General features: G+C 42.0%; 1 protein-coding gene across 1 annotated transcript; it reads left to right on the top strand.

Moving 5' to 3' along the window:
- Positions 1–830: 830 nt before the first annotated feature.
- Positions 831–16958, top strand: LOC118752770 (metabotropic glutamate receptor-like; the record flags this gene model as incomplete). The annotated part of the gene is given in 3 exon segments (XM_036487640.1): positions 831–956; positions 15973–16492; positions 16550–16958. Coding segments are annotated over 3 exon segments (1005 nt in total), but the record flags the coding sequence as incomplete, so codon positions are not given.
- Positions 16959–18755: the final 1797 nt, after the last annotated feature.

Genomic DNA, 18755 nt, shown 5'->3' with positions numbered 1-18755 from the left:
ATTACCTGTTTCTAGTCTCCAAAAAGTACATAAAAGTAATTGGAAACTGATATCAATCAAAGCACTATTTATTTATTTTCCCTTAACAATGATCTCGATACAAATTTCTAGACAACAGCACTCTGTGACTGCCAAATGTACAAATCGTGTGATTCCCGCTTTAAGCCAGGAATGGAAATATTTTATTTTGGTATTTTCCTTTTCAGCTGTTTCACAGTTTGCCGCCTAAACTGACACATAAAAAAATTCATGCAAAAAATATGTTTGCGTTTATTTTCATTTTATTTTTATTTTTTTTTTTTTTTTTGAGAAATAAAAAACGAAAATCTGGCAAGCCTGATTCTCCCACCGCTGTCAATTTCCGCAAGGCCGTAACTTAAGAATCTAAAATCTACAGGTTCTTAAATTGCTTACGGTAAGTTATGTTTTAACTAACCGAGAACACATTTTCACTTTTAACAGGTTGGCCAAAATATTAAGTTAAACTAAGTTACGGAAATTAAGTCTACACTAACTGACCTTTTAGCAAATTTTATATTGTGATTATTGTTGTTATTATGTATACATTTGTCTAAACTGAAAGTAAGTTACAGACCCCTGCCAACTTAATATTTATTTCGCCATATCCAACTATGATATTTGGTTACTATAACCAAATCTTGGTAATAGTAAGTACACCTTTTCTCGGTATACAGATCGATTTAAAAAGCTACTATTCCCTTTTCGTATCTCTTTGGGTATAAAATATATGCTGATCTAATAAATTTATGTACATAAATATTTGTGAATGTCTAGCACAAATATATATATTTCTTTTATTTATTTATTAGGTCGTTGGAAAATGGTTCAACCAATTGGAAATAAATATAACGGATGTTGTTTGGAATAAGGAAAGCGAATTGCCAATTTCCGCTTGCTCTTTACCATGTGAAGCCGGAATGATAAAAAAACAACAGGTATTATTAATTTAGGACTCTAGAAAATCGTCGATGTTTTTGCAAAACCGCCCATCGACCATTTGCAAAACCGCCTAAATTGCCGTTGTGGCAAAAATTAGATTTGCTAACCCTGAACTCCAGGCACGAGATTCATGCAAAAAAAATCTTTAAATCGTTATTAAAACAACAGATTTGTTAAATAATAGCTAGAGAAAATACCGTATATCAAAGCAATGCCTTCAAAGAATAAACCTTTTTTTTGCTCTCCTGTAAAATTTGTATGCCGTAAGATAGGCGGTCTTACAATTGGGCGATGGACGGTTTTGCAAAAACCTCGGCGATATGTGCACTGGAAAATCTCAAGTAAACTGGGAAACTATCTCCCTCTAAAACATAAAAATGGACGAACACAATTGGCAATAAATCATATGACAAGCGTTGCCGTTTTATAAATTCCGAGCGGAGTGAAATTAGGCAAAAGGTGGAATGGTTTCCAAAGAAAAGCTTGCAGTTTGCACGGATTGTACGAAATGCAAAAATACTATTCCAAGTTTGCAAGAGTACGGAACCCCCATTGCAAAATGGTAGCATGCATAGGTAGCAAGCAGCGAAATTCTGTATCAAATACAATAGCAAGATACAGAAAAAAAATTAAGTGAGCGAAATTAGAGGGATGAGAGAAATATGTAGCAATTCCAATAACAAAACAGCTAGCATAGGGTCGCATTTATCTTGGTATGCTTATTTGAAAAACATGTGCATGGGCTTAGTGCATACTTTGCAACGATAGGAAATGTTGTTTCACATGTTTTTTGTTGTTGTGTGTTATGCAATCCGTGCAATGTGCAACGGCTTTGCAAGATTTCGAGAATACCCCTTATATAAATCAAAGTTTCTAACTTTACACAAAACTAGCAGAACTTCGTCCTGCCCAAAATTAATTTTTGTTTATTGAAACTTTTTGGTCCAACATTCACCAACAATCCACGTTTACGATTTTTATTGGCACATTCATCTGCTAAGATTATGGTTTGATGATCATTTGCCGCTTTAAATAACCTAACGAAAGTGTTATGTCCGTGATAGTTTTTAGAAAAGTATCGATACTAGTGGAATGGAATGGAATGGAGTTGTGGGTGGACAGAAAAACCAAAACCAAATTTTTCCAAGCACTCAAGCAGTATTGCGCATTGTACTTAAGGCCAAGAAACAGGATTTAGAGGAAAGGGATATGTAGGAGGGGTGGGAATTCATTACTTCTCTGCAAACTTACCAGACTCCTTTATGAATTTTAGCAATTTGTTGAGCGAAAGAGAATGTACGTCGTCCATTCTCAGTACATCCGACCCAAAAATGTACCATCTGAGTCTGGCGAAGGCCGGACAGCGGCAGAGAAAATGTTCAGTACTATCCTCGTCCTCCAAACACGATGTACACAGTGGATCGTCGATGATGCCTTTTCAGGAAACACTTGGTTGTTTTGCAGGTGTCAATAGTGCACCAACGGCTCTCATGAGTTTTGCTTATGAGATCCTTGATGCACCGGATCGTTCCCGCTATGCTTGGCCCTACAATTCGCTCCGGTCCAATAGGGCGCTCCAGAGAACCGCAGTTCGCCAATTCATCAGCCAGTTCGTTACCTTGAACACCGTGGTGTCCTGGCAACCACACAAGTTCAAGCTCATTCCATCTTGTAACGGAGTTCAGCCTCAACTTACATTCCTGGACTAACTTTGAGGAGGTTCCAGCGGTTTCCAGGGCCTTTAGAGCAGCTGGACTGGTACTGCAGATCCTTATTTTATGCCCGCGCCACCTTTCGCAAGTTATCCAGTCTGCTACTTTCAGTATTGCAAAGACTTCCGATTGAAAGACCGTTGTCATTGCACCCAAAGTGGTAAAGCATCTGAAGTTTCCGTCCAGATGCCATCCAGCTCCAGTACCGGTTTCAGTTTGAGCCGTCAGTATACAAAGTTTTCACCGAGCTTCTCAAGAGAGTGTCTGGATATCTCCATTGTTCCCTTGTAGGAAATCTAACGACGTACTTTCTACCAAAGGAGACTCTAGGTATCAGTTTGTCTTTTGGTACCAAAAACAAAGGATATTTCTCTGACAACCCTGTGAACAACTCCCTGTGCCCAAAGTTCCGATCGTCGTGCCACAGACCAAAAGAATGCAGTCGACACATCGTTTCCATTGCCTCCTCTTGGATCGCTAAATCCAGGGGCGAAAATTTCTGCAAAGCATTAAGAGCCGGTCCTGACGTTGTACTCACACACCCTTGTTGCCTGTTTATCGCAGAAGCCGTGGTTTTGACCATGGTTCTGCGCCACCATACTAGAGCAGGATACGGTACGATTGGCCCGACTAAAGCTATGTATATCCAAAATACCACAGCCGGTCTCAGACCCCAGGTCTTGCTAAAGGTTCTTCGACACTGTCCGAAAACTTTCAGCGCTCGATTTACCTTCAGCTCGACGTGAGTTTTCCATGTCAGCTTCGTATCTAGAGTTACCCCTAGATATTTCACATCGACGGAAAGGCTTAAGTTTACGCCTCTACGCACTGGAAGGTTGAGACCTTCCAATTTTCTTTTCCGCGTAAACAGGACTAGGGTTGTCTTGCTGGGATTGACAGCAAGACCCTGCAAAGTGCACCATTCATCAATCTTCTTCAGGGGTCTCTGTGTGTTAACACAAACCTCCAGGAGAGATTTACCTGATGACAGTGCACAGACATCATCCGCGTAAGCTTGGAGTCCACTACCAAACACCACAATTGAGGTGAGAGCACCCCTCCCTGAGGGCATCCCCTCCCAACTTCTAGCGTGTATAGGGTACAAAGGCTAGCTTCATCCCCCACGGTTAGCAATCTCCTAGATAGCATGACGTGAATCCACCTTGTGATGTATCCGTTCACACCATGTGTTCTGGCCGCAGAGCACATAGAGTCAAAAGTAGCATTGTCAAATGCCCCCTCAATACCAGCGAAGACCCTTATTTCGTACTCACCTGCTTCCAGCTCCACCTCGATCTTTGTTACAAGGTCATGTAAGGCTGATTCACAGCATTTTCCGCTTTGGTATGCATGTTGATGAACACTAAGGGGGCTATTCACCAAAACCCTTGATCTAATGTACTTATCGACCGTGCACTCCAGACTTTTCAGCGTGAAGGATGTCAGGCTAATTGGCCCGAAGCTTTTTGCCAGCACTTAGTCATCCTTTCCAAATACCAGACAGGCCCTAAAGACCCTTATTAGGGCCCCTACAAGCCTGTCTCCCCAACACTTCAGCATTTTCGGATACACACCGTCTGATCTCGGTGACTTAAAGTCGTCAAAAGAGGTTAAAGAAAACCTCACTGACTCCTCACTCACCTACCGTGATGCTATGTACCAGTTTAGTCTAGTGGCTCTTCCCGACGCGCTATCCTCCACCATATCCCTGCCTGGGTCAGGAATTATCCTGCTACCCGGATATTCCAGGAGAGTCTTGTATGTCTCTAGCAGCGCCGCGGTATAAGTTCCATCAGATTTTCTAAGAGAAGTTGAAGTACCTTACACAGCCTGGCAGACTCTTTCATGTTGTCGATGTCACTGCAGAAGTCTTTATTAGAGCTTAATTTTGACTTGCGAATTTGCCTCTTATATTCCTTCTGCACGATATGATATTCGAACCAGTCCTCCCCTTTTCGGGGTTTTAAAGACGTATTCAGAAGTATCCTAGACCTTTTTCAAGTTTGGTGAGTTCAGCGTACCACCATGGGACCGCTTTTCCCTGCCTTCTTCTTTTTAGCGGACATACTTCCTCAAAACAACCAATCAAAGTACTCGTTATCTCGCGGGTCGCCTCTTCAATTGATTTAATATTTTTGAATTTATGGAGATTTCGTATTCTCGTTTCAAGGAGCAACCCAAACTTTTCCCGTCCGCCTTTCGAGGATTCCGACCGAAACTCGATGAATCGATGATCTGATAGAGATTCGTCATCTAAGACCAACCATCCTTTAATATTATCCGCCACAACTACATTGGTTAAGGTTAGATCTATCAATGTCTTCTTCTTCTTCTTCTTTTTTGGAGCTGTAACCGCCTAAGCGATTTTGGCCGAGTTCAGCAAAGCACGCCAGTCGTTTCTCCTCTGTGCCAACTGACGCCAATTGGAAACGCCAAGTGAAGCCAAGTCCTTCTCCACCTGATCTTTCCATCGCAGTGGGGGCCTCCCTCTTCCTCTGCTACCAGCAGCGGGTTCCGAATTGAATACTTTCAGAGCTGGAGCGTCGGTGTCCATTCGAGCGACATGACCAAGCCAGCGGAGCCGCTGTATTTTAATTCGCTGCACTATGTCCATATCGTTGTAAAGCTCATACAGCTCATCGTTCCATCGTCTGCGGTACTCGCCGTCGCCAACGAGTAAAGGACCGTAAATCTTCCGCAAAATCTTTCTCTCAAACACCCCAAGAGCCGCCTCATCGGATGTTGTCATTGTCCATGCTTCTGCGCCATATACCAGCACGGGCATGATGAGTGACTTATAGAGCGTGGTTTTCGTACGTCGAGAGAAGAGGACTTTACTCCTGAATTGCCTACTCAGTCCAAAGTAGCACTTGTTGGCAAGAGTGATTCTACGTTGGATTTCAATGCTGACATTATTATCGGTGTTAATGCTGGTTCCCAAGTAAACGAAATTCTCTACTTTCTCGAAAATGTAACTGTCAACAGTGACGTGGGTGCCTAGGCGCGAATGTGCTGACTGTTTGTTTGATGACAGGAGATACTTCGTCTTGTCCTCGTTTACCACCAGACCCATGCGCTTTGCTTCCCTATCCAACTTGGAAAAGGCAGAACAGACTTCGCGGTTTTTGTTACCGATGATGTCGATGTCATCGGCATAAGCCAGCAATTGCACGCTCTTGTAGTAAATTGCTCCTGAGCGGTTCAGTTCTGCAGCTTTTATTATCTTCTCCAACATCAGATTAAAGAAGTCACATGAAAAGGAGTCGCCCTGTCTGAAACCTCGTTTTGTGGCGAACGGCCCGGAGAGGTCTTTTCCAATTCTGACGGAGCTGGTGGTATTGCTCAACGTCATTTTACACAGCCATATGAGTTTTGAGGGGATGCCATATTCAGACATAGCGGCGTATAGGCAACTCCTTTTAGTGCTATCAAAAGCGGCTTTAAAGTCGACAAATAGGTGGTGAGTGTCGATCCTTTTCTCGCGGGTCTTTTCCAAGATTTGGCGTATTGTGAATACCTGGTCTATGGTGGATTTGCCAGGTCTAAAGCCACACTGATAAGGCCCAATCAGTTAATTGACGGTGGGCTTCAGTCTTTCACACAATACGCTCGATAAGACCTTGTACCCTATGCTTAGAAGGCTGATCCCGCGGTAGTTGGCGCGAATGGCGGGGTCACCTTTCTTGTGGATTGGGCAGAGCACACTTAAATTCCAGTCGTCGGGCATGCGTTCATCTGACCATATTCTGCACAAGAGTTGATGCATGCACCTTATCAACTCCTCGCCGCCGTACTTGAATAGCTAAGCTGGCAGGCTGTCAGCTCCAGCGGCTTTGTTGTTTTTCAGCCGCGTTATTGCTATACGCACCTCGTCATAGTCAGGCGGTGGAACGTCGACTCCGTCATCATCGACTGCGGTTTCGGGTTCTTCTTCTCCACAACTTTCCGTGCTGCTACCATTTAGTAGGGCGGAAAAGTGTTCCCTCCATAATTTAAGTACGCTCTGGACATCAGTTACTAGGTCGCCATTATTGTTCTTACAGGAGTGCGCCCCGGTCTTTAAAACTTCCGTAAGTCGCCTAACTCTCTGGTCAAATTTTCGGGCATTCCTCCTGTCGGCCAGCATTTCAAGCTCTTCGCACTCACGTATTTCTACCTCTATCTTCTTGTTGCGGCAAATACGTCTCGCTTCCCTCTTCAGATCCCTATAGCGGTCCCACATAGCGCGCGTTGCGCGCGATCGCAGCGTGGCCCTGTAGGCGGCATCTTTTTTCTCTGCAGCTTCCTGACACTCCTCATCGTACCAGTTGTTCTTTCGGGCTCGCTGAAATCCGACTACTTCTTCGGCGGCGGTACTTAATGAGCGGGAAATGTGGTTCCACTGCTCGCATATGTCGGTTTGTTGAAGAGTGCTCTCTGAGAGCAGGTGTGAGAGTCGAGTAGCGAAAGCGCTGGCTGTCTGTTGTGATTGCAGCTTTTCGACGTTAAGCTTTCCTTGCATATTTGGGCGCACATTTTTTGCTGCACAGAGGCGGGTGCGTATCTTGGCTGCAACAAGATAGTGGTCCGAGTCGATGTTTGGGCCTCGGAGTGTGCGTACGTCTAAAACACTGGAAGCGTGCCTTCCGTCTATCACAACATGATCGATTTGGTTTCTCGTTTTTCGATCCGGAGAGAGCCAGGTAGCTTGATGGATCTTTTTATGCTTAAACCTAGTACTGCATACTACCATGTTTCGGGCCCCGGCGAAGTCGATCAGCCTCAATCCGTTGTCGGACGTTTCGTCGTGGAGGCTGAATTTTCCGACGGTGGTTCCAAAGATCCCTTCTTTGCCCACCCTGGCATTGAAGTCGCCAAGCACGATTTTGATATCATGACGGGGGCAGCGACGTACGTGCGCTCCAAGCGCCCATAGAAGAGGTCCTTTGATGCCTCACCTTTCTCTTCTGTCGGGGCATGGGCGCAGATGAGCGAGATGTTGAAGAATCTCGCTTTGATGCGGATTGTGGCTAGACGCTCGTCCAACGGGGTGAACGACAGTACTTGGCGACGGAGTCTCTCTCCCACCACAAATCCAGCTCCGAATTTGCGCTCCTTTACATGGCAGCTGTAGTAGACGTCGCAAGGCCCCAGACATTGTTTGCCTTGCCCCGTTTAACGCATTTCTTGGATGGCGGTGATGTCAGCTTTTGTCCTTACGAGGACATCAACCAGCCGGGCAGAGGCACCTTCCCCATTAAGGGTCTGGACATTCCAGGTGCATGCCCTCAAATCGTAGTCCTTTAAACAATTGCCGTGGTCGTCATCATAAGGGGGGGTCTCATCCGAGGCTTTGCCTTGCTTCTTCACTGGAAGTGGTTTTTACGTGGCGGGTCCCAAGCCCAGCGCACAAACCATTGCTGGGATCAATGTCTTCTGCTGGTGACAAAAGTAGGTTTGTTACCCACATCCTGTATTACCAATTCAGAGGACTGAATGTAGTGTAATAGCTTGTTCCCACGGAAGTTGCATTTTGTGCTACCCCATATAGTGTTTTTTGTTCGTTCGCGTCATAACCCACTATTAGGTCCATACCATTTGACTCGGCGTACTGCACGATGTCCATAATCTCCCTCGAAGGAGGGGGACTATAGAATCGTTTGGCAGGTAAGCGGAGACTACGATGCCCTCGGCGCGTTTCCCGTCCGTACAGCACCCAATTTTTATCGCAATGACATCTTAGGAGCAGAACTCTCTAAGCATCGTGCATTCGACCGAACGCGGCACTATGATGCTTGCGCGCGGCCTTACTGTTACTGTTTGGTTCTATTGAACGTCTCTAATATAAATGTTCCGCTGAGTTTTGTTTTATATTTCTCCTGAATTACATGATTTGATTCAGTGTTGCCAACTTTTGATTTTCAAAAAGCACCAACAACTTGGAAAAAAGCGTTTTACCAAACTAAAAGCACCGAATTTTTTTTTTATCAAAGGATGCTTTTTTCATAACAGTTTGTATTTAACAAAAACAAAAAAATTAAAAATATTTACAAGAATGCATACATAAATTAATAAACAAAACTTTTTCGCTCATAACGATTGAAAAGCCACATGCTATAATGACTCATGCTCACGACGTAATACCGAAGTACTGCACATTAAAACTCATATATCTCAAGAAATAAAAATCGAATCCCAACAAACGAAAATCATGCCATAAGTAGAAATGAGCAAAAAAAATTTATGTTTTCATTATATAACCTCAAATATTGCAAAAACACGTGTTCTTGGCAATCTGGGGGTAGAATATCTAATAATTCTAGTACTAGAGCAATTGTGCGGCCAGATTTGGATTCAGCACCAAGAAACGGTGTGTTTTACTCAGGTGGTCCAAAAATACAAATTTTTACAAATAATTAGAAAAGAAAAAAAGAAATACTTAACTTACTCGCATATCTAACGGGTGATTTTTTAAGAGCTTGATAACTTTTTTTTTTAAAAAAAACGCATAAAATTTGCAAAATCTCATCGGTTCTTTATTTGAAACGTTAGATTGGTCCATGACATTTACTTTTTGAAGATAATTTCATTTAAATGTTGACCGCGGCTGCGTCTTAGGTGGTCCATTCGGAAAGTCCAATTTTGGGCAACTTTTTCGAGCATTTCGGCCGGAATAGCCCGAATTTCTTCGGAAATGTTGTCTTCCAAAGCTGGAATAGTTGCTGGCTTATTTCTGTAGACTTTAGACTTGACGTAGCCCCACAAAAAATAGTCTAAAGGCGTCAAATCGCATGATCTTGGTGGCCAACTTACCGGTCCATTTCTTGAGATGAATTGTTCTCCGAAGTTTTCCCTCAAAATGGCCATAGAATCGCGAGCTGTGTGGCATGTAGCGCCATCTTGTTGAAACCACATGTCAACCAAGTTCAGTTCTTCCATTTTTGGCAACAAAAAGTTTGTTAGCATCGAACGATAGCGATCGCCATTCACCGTAACGTTGCGTCCAACAGCATCTTTGAAAAAATACGGTCCAATGATTCCACCAGCGTACAAACCACACCAAACAGTGCATTTTTCGGGATGCATGGGCAGTTCTTGAACGGCTTCTGGTTGCTCTTCACTCCAAATGCGGCAATTTTGCTTATTTACGAAGCCATTCAACCAGAAATGAGCCTCATCGCTGAACAAAATTTGTCGATAAAAAAGCGGATTTTCTGCCAACTTTTCTAGGGCCCATTCACTGAAAATTCGACGTTGTGGCAGATCGTTCGGCTTCAGTTCTTGCACGAGCTGTATTTTATACGGTTTTACACCAAGATCTTTGCGTAAAATCTTCCATGTGGTCGAATAACACAAACCCAATTGCTGCGAACGGCGACGAATCGACATTTCATGGTCTTCAGCAACACTCTCAGAAACAGACGCAATATTCTCTTCTGTACGCACTGTACGCATTCGTGTGGTTGGTTTAATGTCCAATAAAGTAAACTGAGTGCGAAACTTGGTCACAATCGCATTAATTGTTTGCTCACTTGGTCGATTATGTAGACCATAAATCGGACGTAAAGCGCGAAACACATTTCGAACCGAACACTGATTTTGGTAATAAAATTCAATGATTTGCAAGCGTTGCTCGTTAGTAAGTCTATTCATGATGAAATTTCAAAGCATACTGAGCATCTTTCTCTTTGACACCATGTCTGAAATCCCACGTGATCTGTCAAATACTAATGCATGAAAATCCTAACCTCAAAAAAATCACCCGTTACTAGCATTTTCAAGGCGAATAGAATTGAACAAGGCAAACCCACCTTGTTCAGCTTTTTATCAATCATGGTTGTATTTAAATGCATTTAAATTTATAGATTTTTGTAAATTCAGTGCTGCCACAGCTTTGAATATTTAAAAATTATTTCAGGTCTTAACTATATCGGTGTAATTTGAGTTCAGAAAAAAAAGCACTAAAAAAGGCACTAGGCACTAAATAATTTTTTTAGGCGTTTTAATTTCCAAAAAGCACTAAATCTAGTGCTTAAATCACCAAGTTGGCAACTATGATTTGATTGCTCAGTTTGCATCTGGTTGCTTCCTTAGTTCTATTGTCTTCTATGAGTTGTATTACCTGCTGTATTACCATTTCAGCATTACTTTCATCGGGGAATTATATGTTCGTCTTGTTCACGAACCAATCGTTGTTGAAATTGATTTCTAATCTTCGTAGTAGCTGTTGTTTTAATTTTCTTGGTTTGGAGGTTTGTATTGTTTCGCGTTCTTCTTTTATTCTTTGGCTTATGCAGTTCTGTGTGCAAAAAAGGAATTTAGTTCTATTTCTCTTATGCTATGTCTTAGTTTTTGATGTGCGTGGAATATGTAGTCTTTTGTTGTTTCAATGTTCATATTTGCTTGTGTGGTTTCTATATTTAATATTTTCTTAAGAAACCATAATTTTGTTTTTTTTTCTGTTTGCGCTTTTACTTTGTGGGACGTTGTATTTATGTACTTCTAAAGATATACCACCTGAAAATACCGAATTTTAGCTTCGGATAATACGTTCTTTAAAATACATTTATGCAAGTTTTATGTACTGTATGTAATAAATTAATATAAATAAATAAATTGCACTTTATTTACATAAAATTAACAAGGAATTCAAACATTTTTAAGAAATTAATGGTACTCCTAAATTTTTATATGAGAATTGAAGTTGTGTTTTTGCCTAGAAATTACTTGTTTAATCAAAAGTTCTATAAACGCAAGATCCGCTCAGCTTTCAAAAGTAATACAAAATTAAAAAAGAATTTAAAAAAATAAATTATTTAATTCCATGAAATTTTTACACTTTTATGTCAATTTTCCTCGATGGCTCGGCAAGTTTGTCTATAATTTTTTCCACTGCGGGAGTGAGTTCCCTATACAAATAAAGAAGTGCTAAACCGTTCAATCGTCCTTGTGACATTGTGCTTCTTAAATATGTTTTAAGTCTACGGAGTGATGAAAATGATCTTTCATTCTCGCATGTTGTTATGGGGAGAGTTACTAGAATGGTAAATAAATTGAATATATTTGGTAACATGTCCTTTCGACACAGCTGCATAGCTTGGTAAACTTTTTTTGGCCTCTCTTAAGGTTTCAAGTTGAAACAAATTTTATACCAAATATCTATTTCCATTTTAGCATCTTCAAAATCTCCATCCAAATCGCCACAGTAAAAATCAAATAATTTCTTTAAACTAATTATTCCATCATGCTAGTTAGGGAGTGACGGAGTGTTCCTTAAAAAAGGAGTGAGTCAATCCGATCGGAGTGAAAATGGCAACGCTGCAGCAGACCATTGCATCATTCCGGGAAACAAGGCTACTGTTAAGTTGGAAAGAGACGGTGAACCCCTGACCTGGCATTGCGAGGCTAGTAGCGGGGTAACTGGCCTTGTCTTGCTGTGAACATTTTAACAAGACAGATCTGTCTGACTTAGGCTCGACAACGTTTATTCTTCTTCTTCTTCTTTTTTGGCGCTGTAACCGCCTAAGGGATTTTGGTCGAGTTCCGCAAAGCACGCCAGTCGTTTCTCCTCTGTGCCAACTAACGCCAATTGGAAACGCCAAGTGATGCCAAGTCCTTCTCCACCTGATCTTTCCATCGCAGTGGGAGCCTCCCTCTTCCTCTACTACCACCAGCGGGTTCCGATTTGAACACTTTCAGAGCTGGAGCGTCGGTGTCCATTCGAACGACATGACCAAGCCAGCAGAGCCGCTGTATTTTAATTCGCTGCACTATGTCCATGTCTTGTAAAGCTCATACAGCTCATCGTTCCATCGTCTGCAGTACTCGCCGTCGCCAACGCGTAAAGGCCCGTAAATCTTCCGCAAAATCTTTCTCTCAAACACTCCAAGAGCCACCTCATCGGATGTTGTCATTGTCCATGCTTCTGCGCCATATACCAGCACGGGCATGATGAGTGACTTATAGAGCGTGGTTTTCGTACGTCGAGAGAGGACCTAACTCCTGAATTGCCCTACTCAGTCCTATTGACAGTGCGAATGGGAATTGCTTTAAACTTCCATTCTTAAAGTAACCTGATGACAGTACGAATGGAAATTTTAATAGCGAGGTTTAAGTTTTTAAACTATAATTTTATTGTTACCGATGATGTCGATGTCATCGGCATAAGCCAGAAATTGCACGCTCTTGTTCCTGAGCGGTTCAGTTCTGCAGCTCTTATTATCTTCTCCAACATCAGATTAAAGAAGTCACATGAAAGGGAGTCGCCCTGTCTGAAACCCCGTTTTGTGGCGAACGGCTTGGAGAGGTCGTTCCCAATTCTGACGGAGCTGGTGGTATTTCTCAACGTAATTTTACACAGCCGTATAAGTTTTGAGGGGATGCCAAATTCAGACATAGCGGCGTATAGGCAACTCCTTTTAGTGCTGTGAAAAGCGGCTTTAAAGTCGACAAATAGGTGGTGAGTGTCGATCCGTTTCTCGCGGGTCTTTTCCAAGATTTGGCGTATTGTGAATACCTGGTCTGTGGTGGATTTGCCAGGTCTAAAGCCTAACTGATAAGGCCCAATCAGTTCATTGACGGTGGGCTTCAGTCTTTCACACAATACGCTCGATAAGACCTTGTGACCTATGCTTATAAGGCTGATCCCGCGGTAGTTAGCGCGAATGGCGGGGTCATCTTTCTTGTGGATTGGGCAGAGCACACTTAAATTCCAGTCGTCGGGCATGCGTTCATCTGACCATATTCTGCACAAGAGTTGATGCATGCCCCTTATCAACTCCTCGCCACCGTTATTGCTATACGTACCTCGTCATAGTCAGGCGGTGGAACGTCGACTCCGTCATCATCGCCTGCGGGCTCGGGTTCTTCTTCTCCACAACTTTCCGTGCTGCTACCATTTAGTAGGGCGGAAAAGTGTTACCTCCATAATTTAAGTACGCTCTGGACATCATTTACTAGGTCGCCATTATTGTTCTTACAGGAGTACGCCCCGGTCTTGAAACCTTCCGTAAGTCGCCTAACTCTCTGGTAAAATTTTCGGGCATTCTTCTTGTCGGCCAGCATTTCAAGCTCTTCGCACTCACGTATTTCGGCCTCTCTCTTCTTATTGCGGCAAATACGTCTCGCTTCCCTCTTCAAATCCCTATAGCGGTCCCACATAGCGCGCATTGCGCCCGATCGCAGCGTGGCCCTGTAGGCGGCATCTTTTTTCTCTGCAGCTTCCTGACATTCCTCATCGTACCAGTTGTTCTTTCTGGTTCGCTGAAATTCGACTACTTCTTCGGCGGCGGTACTTAATGAGCGGGAAATCTGGTTCCACTGCTCGCATATGTCGGTTTGTTGAAGAGTGCTCTCTGAGAGCAGGAGTGAGAGTCGAGTAGCGAAAGCGCTGGCTCTGTGTTGTGATGGCAGCTTTTCGACGTTAAGCTTTCCTTGCATATTTGGGCGAACATTTTTTGCTGCACAGAGTCGGGTGCGTATCTTTGCTGCAAAAAGATGGTAGTCCGAGTCGATGTTTGGACCTCGGAGTGTGCGTACGTCTAAAACACTGGAAGTGTGCCTTCCGTCTATAACGACATGATCGATTTGGTTTCTCGTTTTTCGATCCGGAGACACCCACGTAGCTTGATGGATTTTTTTATGCTTGAACCTAGTACGGCATACTACCATGTTTCGGGCCCCGGCGAAGTCGATCAGCCTCAATCCGTTGTCGGACGTTTCGTCGTGGAGGCTGAATTTTCCGACGGTGGTTCCAAAGATTCCTTCCTTGCCCGCCCTGGCATTGAAGTCGCCAAGCACGATTTTGATATCATGACGGGGGCAGCGCTCGTACGTGCCTCATCTTTCTCTTCTGTCGGGGCATGGGCGCAGATGAGCAAGATGTTGAAGAATCTCGCTTTGATGCGGATTGTGGCTAGACGCTCGTCCAACGGGGTGAACGACAGTACTCGGCGACGGAGTCTCTCTCCCACCACAAATCCAGCTCCGAATTTGCGCTCCTTTACATGGCAGCTGTAGTAGACGTCGCAAGGCCCCAGACATAGTTTGCCTTGCCCCGTCCAACGCATTTCTTGGATGCCGGTGATGTCAGCTTTGTCCTTACGAGGACATCAACCAGCCGGGCAGAGGCACCTTCCCCATTAAGGGTCCGGAAATTCCAGGTGCATGCCCTCAAATCGTAGTCCTTTAAATGTTTGCCGTGGTCGTCATCATAAGGGGGGGTCTCATCCGAGGCTTTGCCTTGCTTCTTCACTGGACGTGGTTTTTACGTGGCGGGTCTCAAGCCCAGCGCACAACCCATTGCTGGGACGGGGGTGGTTTCGCAACCAAATACACGTTTATATGGCGAGCCGCTTGCTCCAAGCAGACACCCGCTTGCAGCCGCATCTACTGGCGAACAGACGCTGCAGACTTCAGTGAAACCTTAAACCGAATAAGTCGAGGTGGCCCAACCGAAGCTCCCTCTCTTTCTGCCGTGACCCAAGGCTCCATTCGGATTAGTTACCGCATCTCGCACATGGGTTGCTCACGTTGCCCAGACTGCGCGAACGAGGACGCAAGAGTCGGGATTGAGTATAGCCATGCAACTGTAACTGCATACCCAGCGCAACGACTATACCCCATTGCACTCCAACGTTTGTTAATCACGCTTATTATTTTTGAAATAGTCTTACGAAGTTTATGATGCTGGAGGCTTAAACTTTCCCTGAAATTTTAACCTAAATTAATTCTCAAATGCAATTCAATCTAAACCAAGTTTCCCTGCTCCCTGATTTAATAGTCCAGAAAAAACGTTCAAGATTTAACTGGGCAGCCAAATTCCTTGGAACCAAACAATTCTAGAAAACCTATTCGGCCCACACTTTCAGGTGGTACACAGAGATCTCCACCCCCATTGAGAAGTACCTAGCAACCTCCAAGCGGATGTTTATGTCATCATCGGGCTACAACTGACCAAAAGGCTTATCGAAAGTAACATTGTCAAGGGAAGCTTAAGAGATATATTTAACACGTATACGGACGTGTCATTGCAGACTGGCGCCATTGCACATCCATATGGAATGTGGCGCGGTCAATAGAAGAAGACGGGATGCATCATATGAAACTGTTGGATTTCGTCAGTATTTTAGGGCTACATAAGGCCTTATGATGAGCGTTTAGGGCACAATGGGTCTAAGGTCGAAGTGTAGATCCTACAACAACACAAACAGGTTCAAAGATCCTTACGTCAAAAAATGTTATCCAGAGTAGTGTTTGAACAAAAGAGCACTTGCAGACTTCGTTGAAACTAAACGTTGTTTTTGTTTTTTTTTCATTTAAGGGAGACACGTGTTGCTGGATATGTGACAACTGCGAACCATACGAATACGTACTTAACGAGTTTACATGCAGAGATTGCGGGCCAGGTTATTGGCCATACCCAGATAAATTATCCTGCTTTGCGCTGGACGTTCAATACATTCGATGGCAATCCTTGTTTGCGTTAATTCCCTTGGCGATTGCAATATTCGGTATAATAATGACTGTCGTTGTTATAGTACTATTTGCTAAGAACCACGATACTCCGCTGGTGCGTGCTTCAGGACGCGAACTGAGCTATACGCTGCTCTTCGGGATTTTAGTTTGCTATTGCAATACTTTTGCGTTGATAGCCAAACCAACGATAGTCTCGTGTATTTCGCAACGATTCGGCATTGGTGTCGGATTTTCAATCATTTATAGTGCATTGCTAACAAAAACCAACCGAATTTCGCGGATATTTCATTCGGCGTCAAAATCAGCCCAACGATTAAGGTATATAAGCCCGCAATCCCAAGTAGTGATCACTGTATCTCTTATAGGTGAGTGTGCGAAAGGATCGATTAAAATATTATACTAAAATCTATTTCACCTCATAGCTATACAAGTACTGATTACTATGATTTGGATGATAGTTGAGCCACCAGGCACTCGTTTTTATTATCCTGATCGAACAGAAGTCATTTTAAAATGCAAAATACAAGATATGTCGTTTTTATTCTCGCAACTTTACAATATGATATTGATTACAATCTGCACAATTTATGCAATTAAAACTCGGAAAATACCAGAAAACTTTAACGAATCCAAGTTTATTGGATTAACAATGTACACAACATGCATTATATGGCTGGCGTTTATACCCATATATTTCGGAACGGGAAACTCATATGAGGTAAGTGCTTATACGTTTTCAAATAAGTTCACTGTATTACTTCTACAAATTTTATATTCATAAATGTAGGATATCCGCGTTTTAAAATCGATGATGTTCCGTTTATTTAGTGATTCAAGTATTCCGCCATTTAAAATTTTGTAAGACATATAATTTTTTTAATTTTACAAGGACAAAAAATATTAACTAATATAAAAAATCCCGCCTCACAAAAGAAAAAATAACTCAAAATGAAATTGCGGCGATTGATAGAAGTCTTATTGATAATTTTGGCATAATATTAATAATTCTGCGGAATCCCGGTTAGTATTACGACATGCCAAGTACGGTTCATAAGGTTTTAGTACATGGGTGTGATGCTTTGCAATACTTCGATTTGTCAATAAGTAATAAGCAGAGAACTAGAATGTCCTCAATTTAGATTTCCCTGATTCCATATATAGCATTTAGCTAGTAACAAAGTATTGCCCCGTGAAATATGCACTGCCAGAATTTGCACAATCCTTCATAGCTGAATTGCTGAATATTTTAACTGCATTACCAACGTTCCTAGAATCGCGGTGACAGGAACTGGTAAAATTTTTTGGTAATAAAATTTTCTGGTTACAAAATCTTCGGTAACGTGCGGAATAGACCTGTAAATGAAACTTTTTTTTCAAATTAAATGAAACCATTTTCACACAAAGCGAAACCTTTTTCAAATTAAACAAAACTTTTTTTCAGGTCAAGCGAAACCATGCTATATAGCATTTTCAGTTTAAATAAAACCATTTTCAAATTAAATGAGACCTCTTTCAGGTTAAGTGAAACCTTTTTCAAATTAATTGAAACGTTTTTCAGATGAAGCGAAACCTTTTTCAAATTAAATGAAACCTTTTTCGGATTCAATGAGACTTTATTCAAATTTATCGAAACTTTTTTCAGATTCAATGAAACTTTATTCAAACCAAATGAAACTTTTTTCAATTTAAAGGAAACTTTACTCAAACTAAGTATTAAACATTTTTAAATTAAGGAACAGGAAATCAACTTAACCTATTTAGAGCCGTTTGCACCATATCTGGCTAACACTAAAGGCTCTGTTATGCATACTTGGCATTGCTTGAGATTTGTCACATAAGGAATCTGTTATAGCATTTTCAGTTTAAATGAAACCATTTTCAAATTAAGCGAAACCTTTTTCAAATTAAGTGAAACCTTCTCCAGATTCAGTGAAACTTTATTCAAATTAAATGAGACCTTCTTCAAATTAAATGAAACTTTTTTCAAATTAAATGAAACTTTATTCAAATGAAATGAAACTTCTTTTTTGGACTACTTTGAACTAGCTGTTACGTGTTGCTCTCCCTTACGGTCAAGGCATGTTGAATACAGTGTTGCCGTTTCGATCCAATTGCACCAAAATTGGTAGTTTCATTTCTTAAAATAAGGCTTTGGTAGGTTGGTTGGTTTGTTGTGATTTTCGAGGGGTTTTGATAACTAGGCAAATCATATATATAATTTATGGCATTTTCAGTTTAAATGAAACCATTTTCAAATTAAGCGAAACCTTTTTCAAATTAAATAAAACCTTTTTCATGCTAAGCGAAACCTTTTTCAAATTAAATGAAACCGTTTTCAGATTCAGTGAAACTTTATTCAAATTAAATGAGACCTTTTTCAGATTCAATGAAACTTTGTTCAAATTAAATGAAACTTTTTTCAAATTAAATGAAACTTTATTCAAATTAAATGAAACTTCTTTTTTGGATTACTTTGAATTAGCTATTACGTGTTGCTCTCCCTTACGGTCAAGTCATGTTGAATACAGTGTTGCCGTTTCGGTCCAATAGGACCAAAATTGGTAGTTTCATTTCTTAAAATAAGGCTGTGATTTTCGAGGGGGTTTGGTAACTAGGCAAATCATATAA

This window comes from Rhagoletis pomonella, unplaced genomic scaffold (assembly GCF_013731165.1).
Source record: "Rhagoletis pomonella isolate Grant_MI unplaced genomic scaffold, Rhpom_1.0 Rhpom_scaffold_01830, whole genome shotgun sequence".
Classification (NCBI taxonomy): domain Eukaryota; kingdom Metazoa; phylum Arthropoda; class Insecta; order Diptera; family Tephritidae; genus Rhagoletis; species Rhagoletis pomonella.
This window is presented reverse-complemented; position numbering and strand designations above follow the sequence as displayed.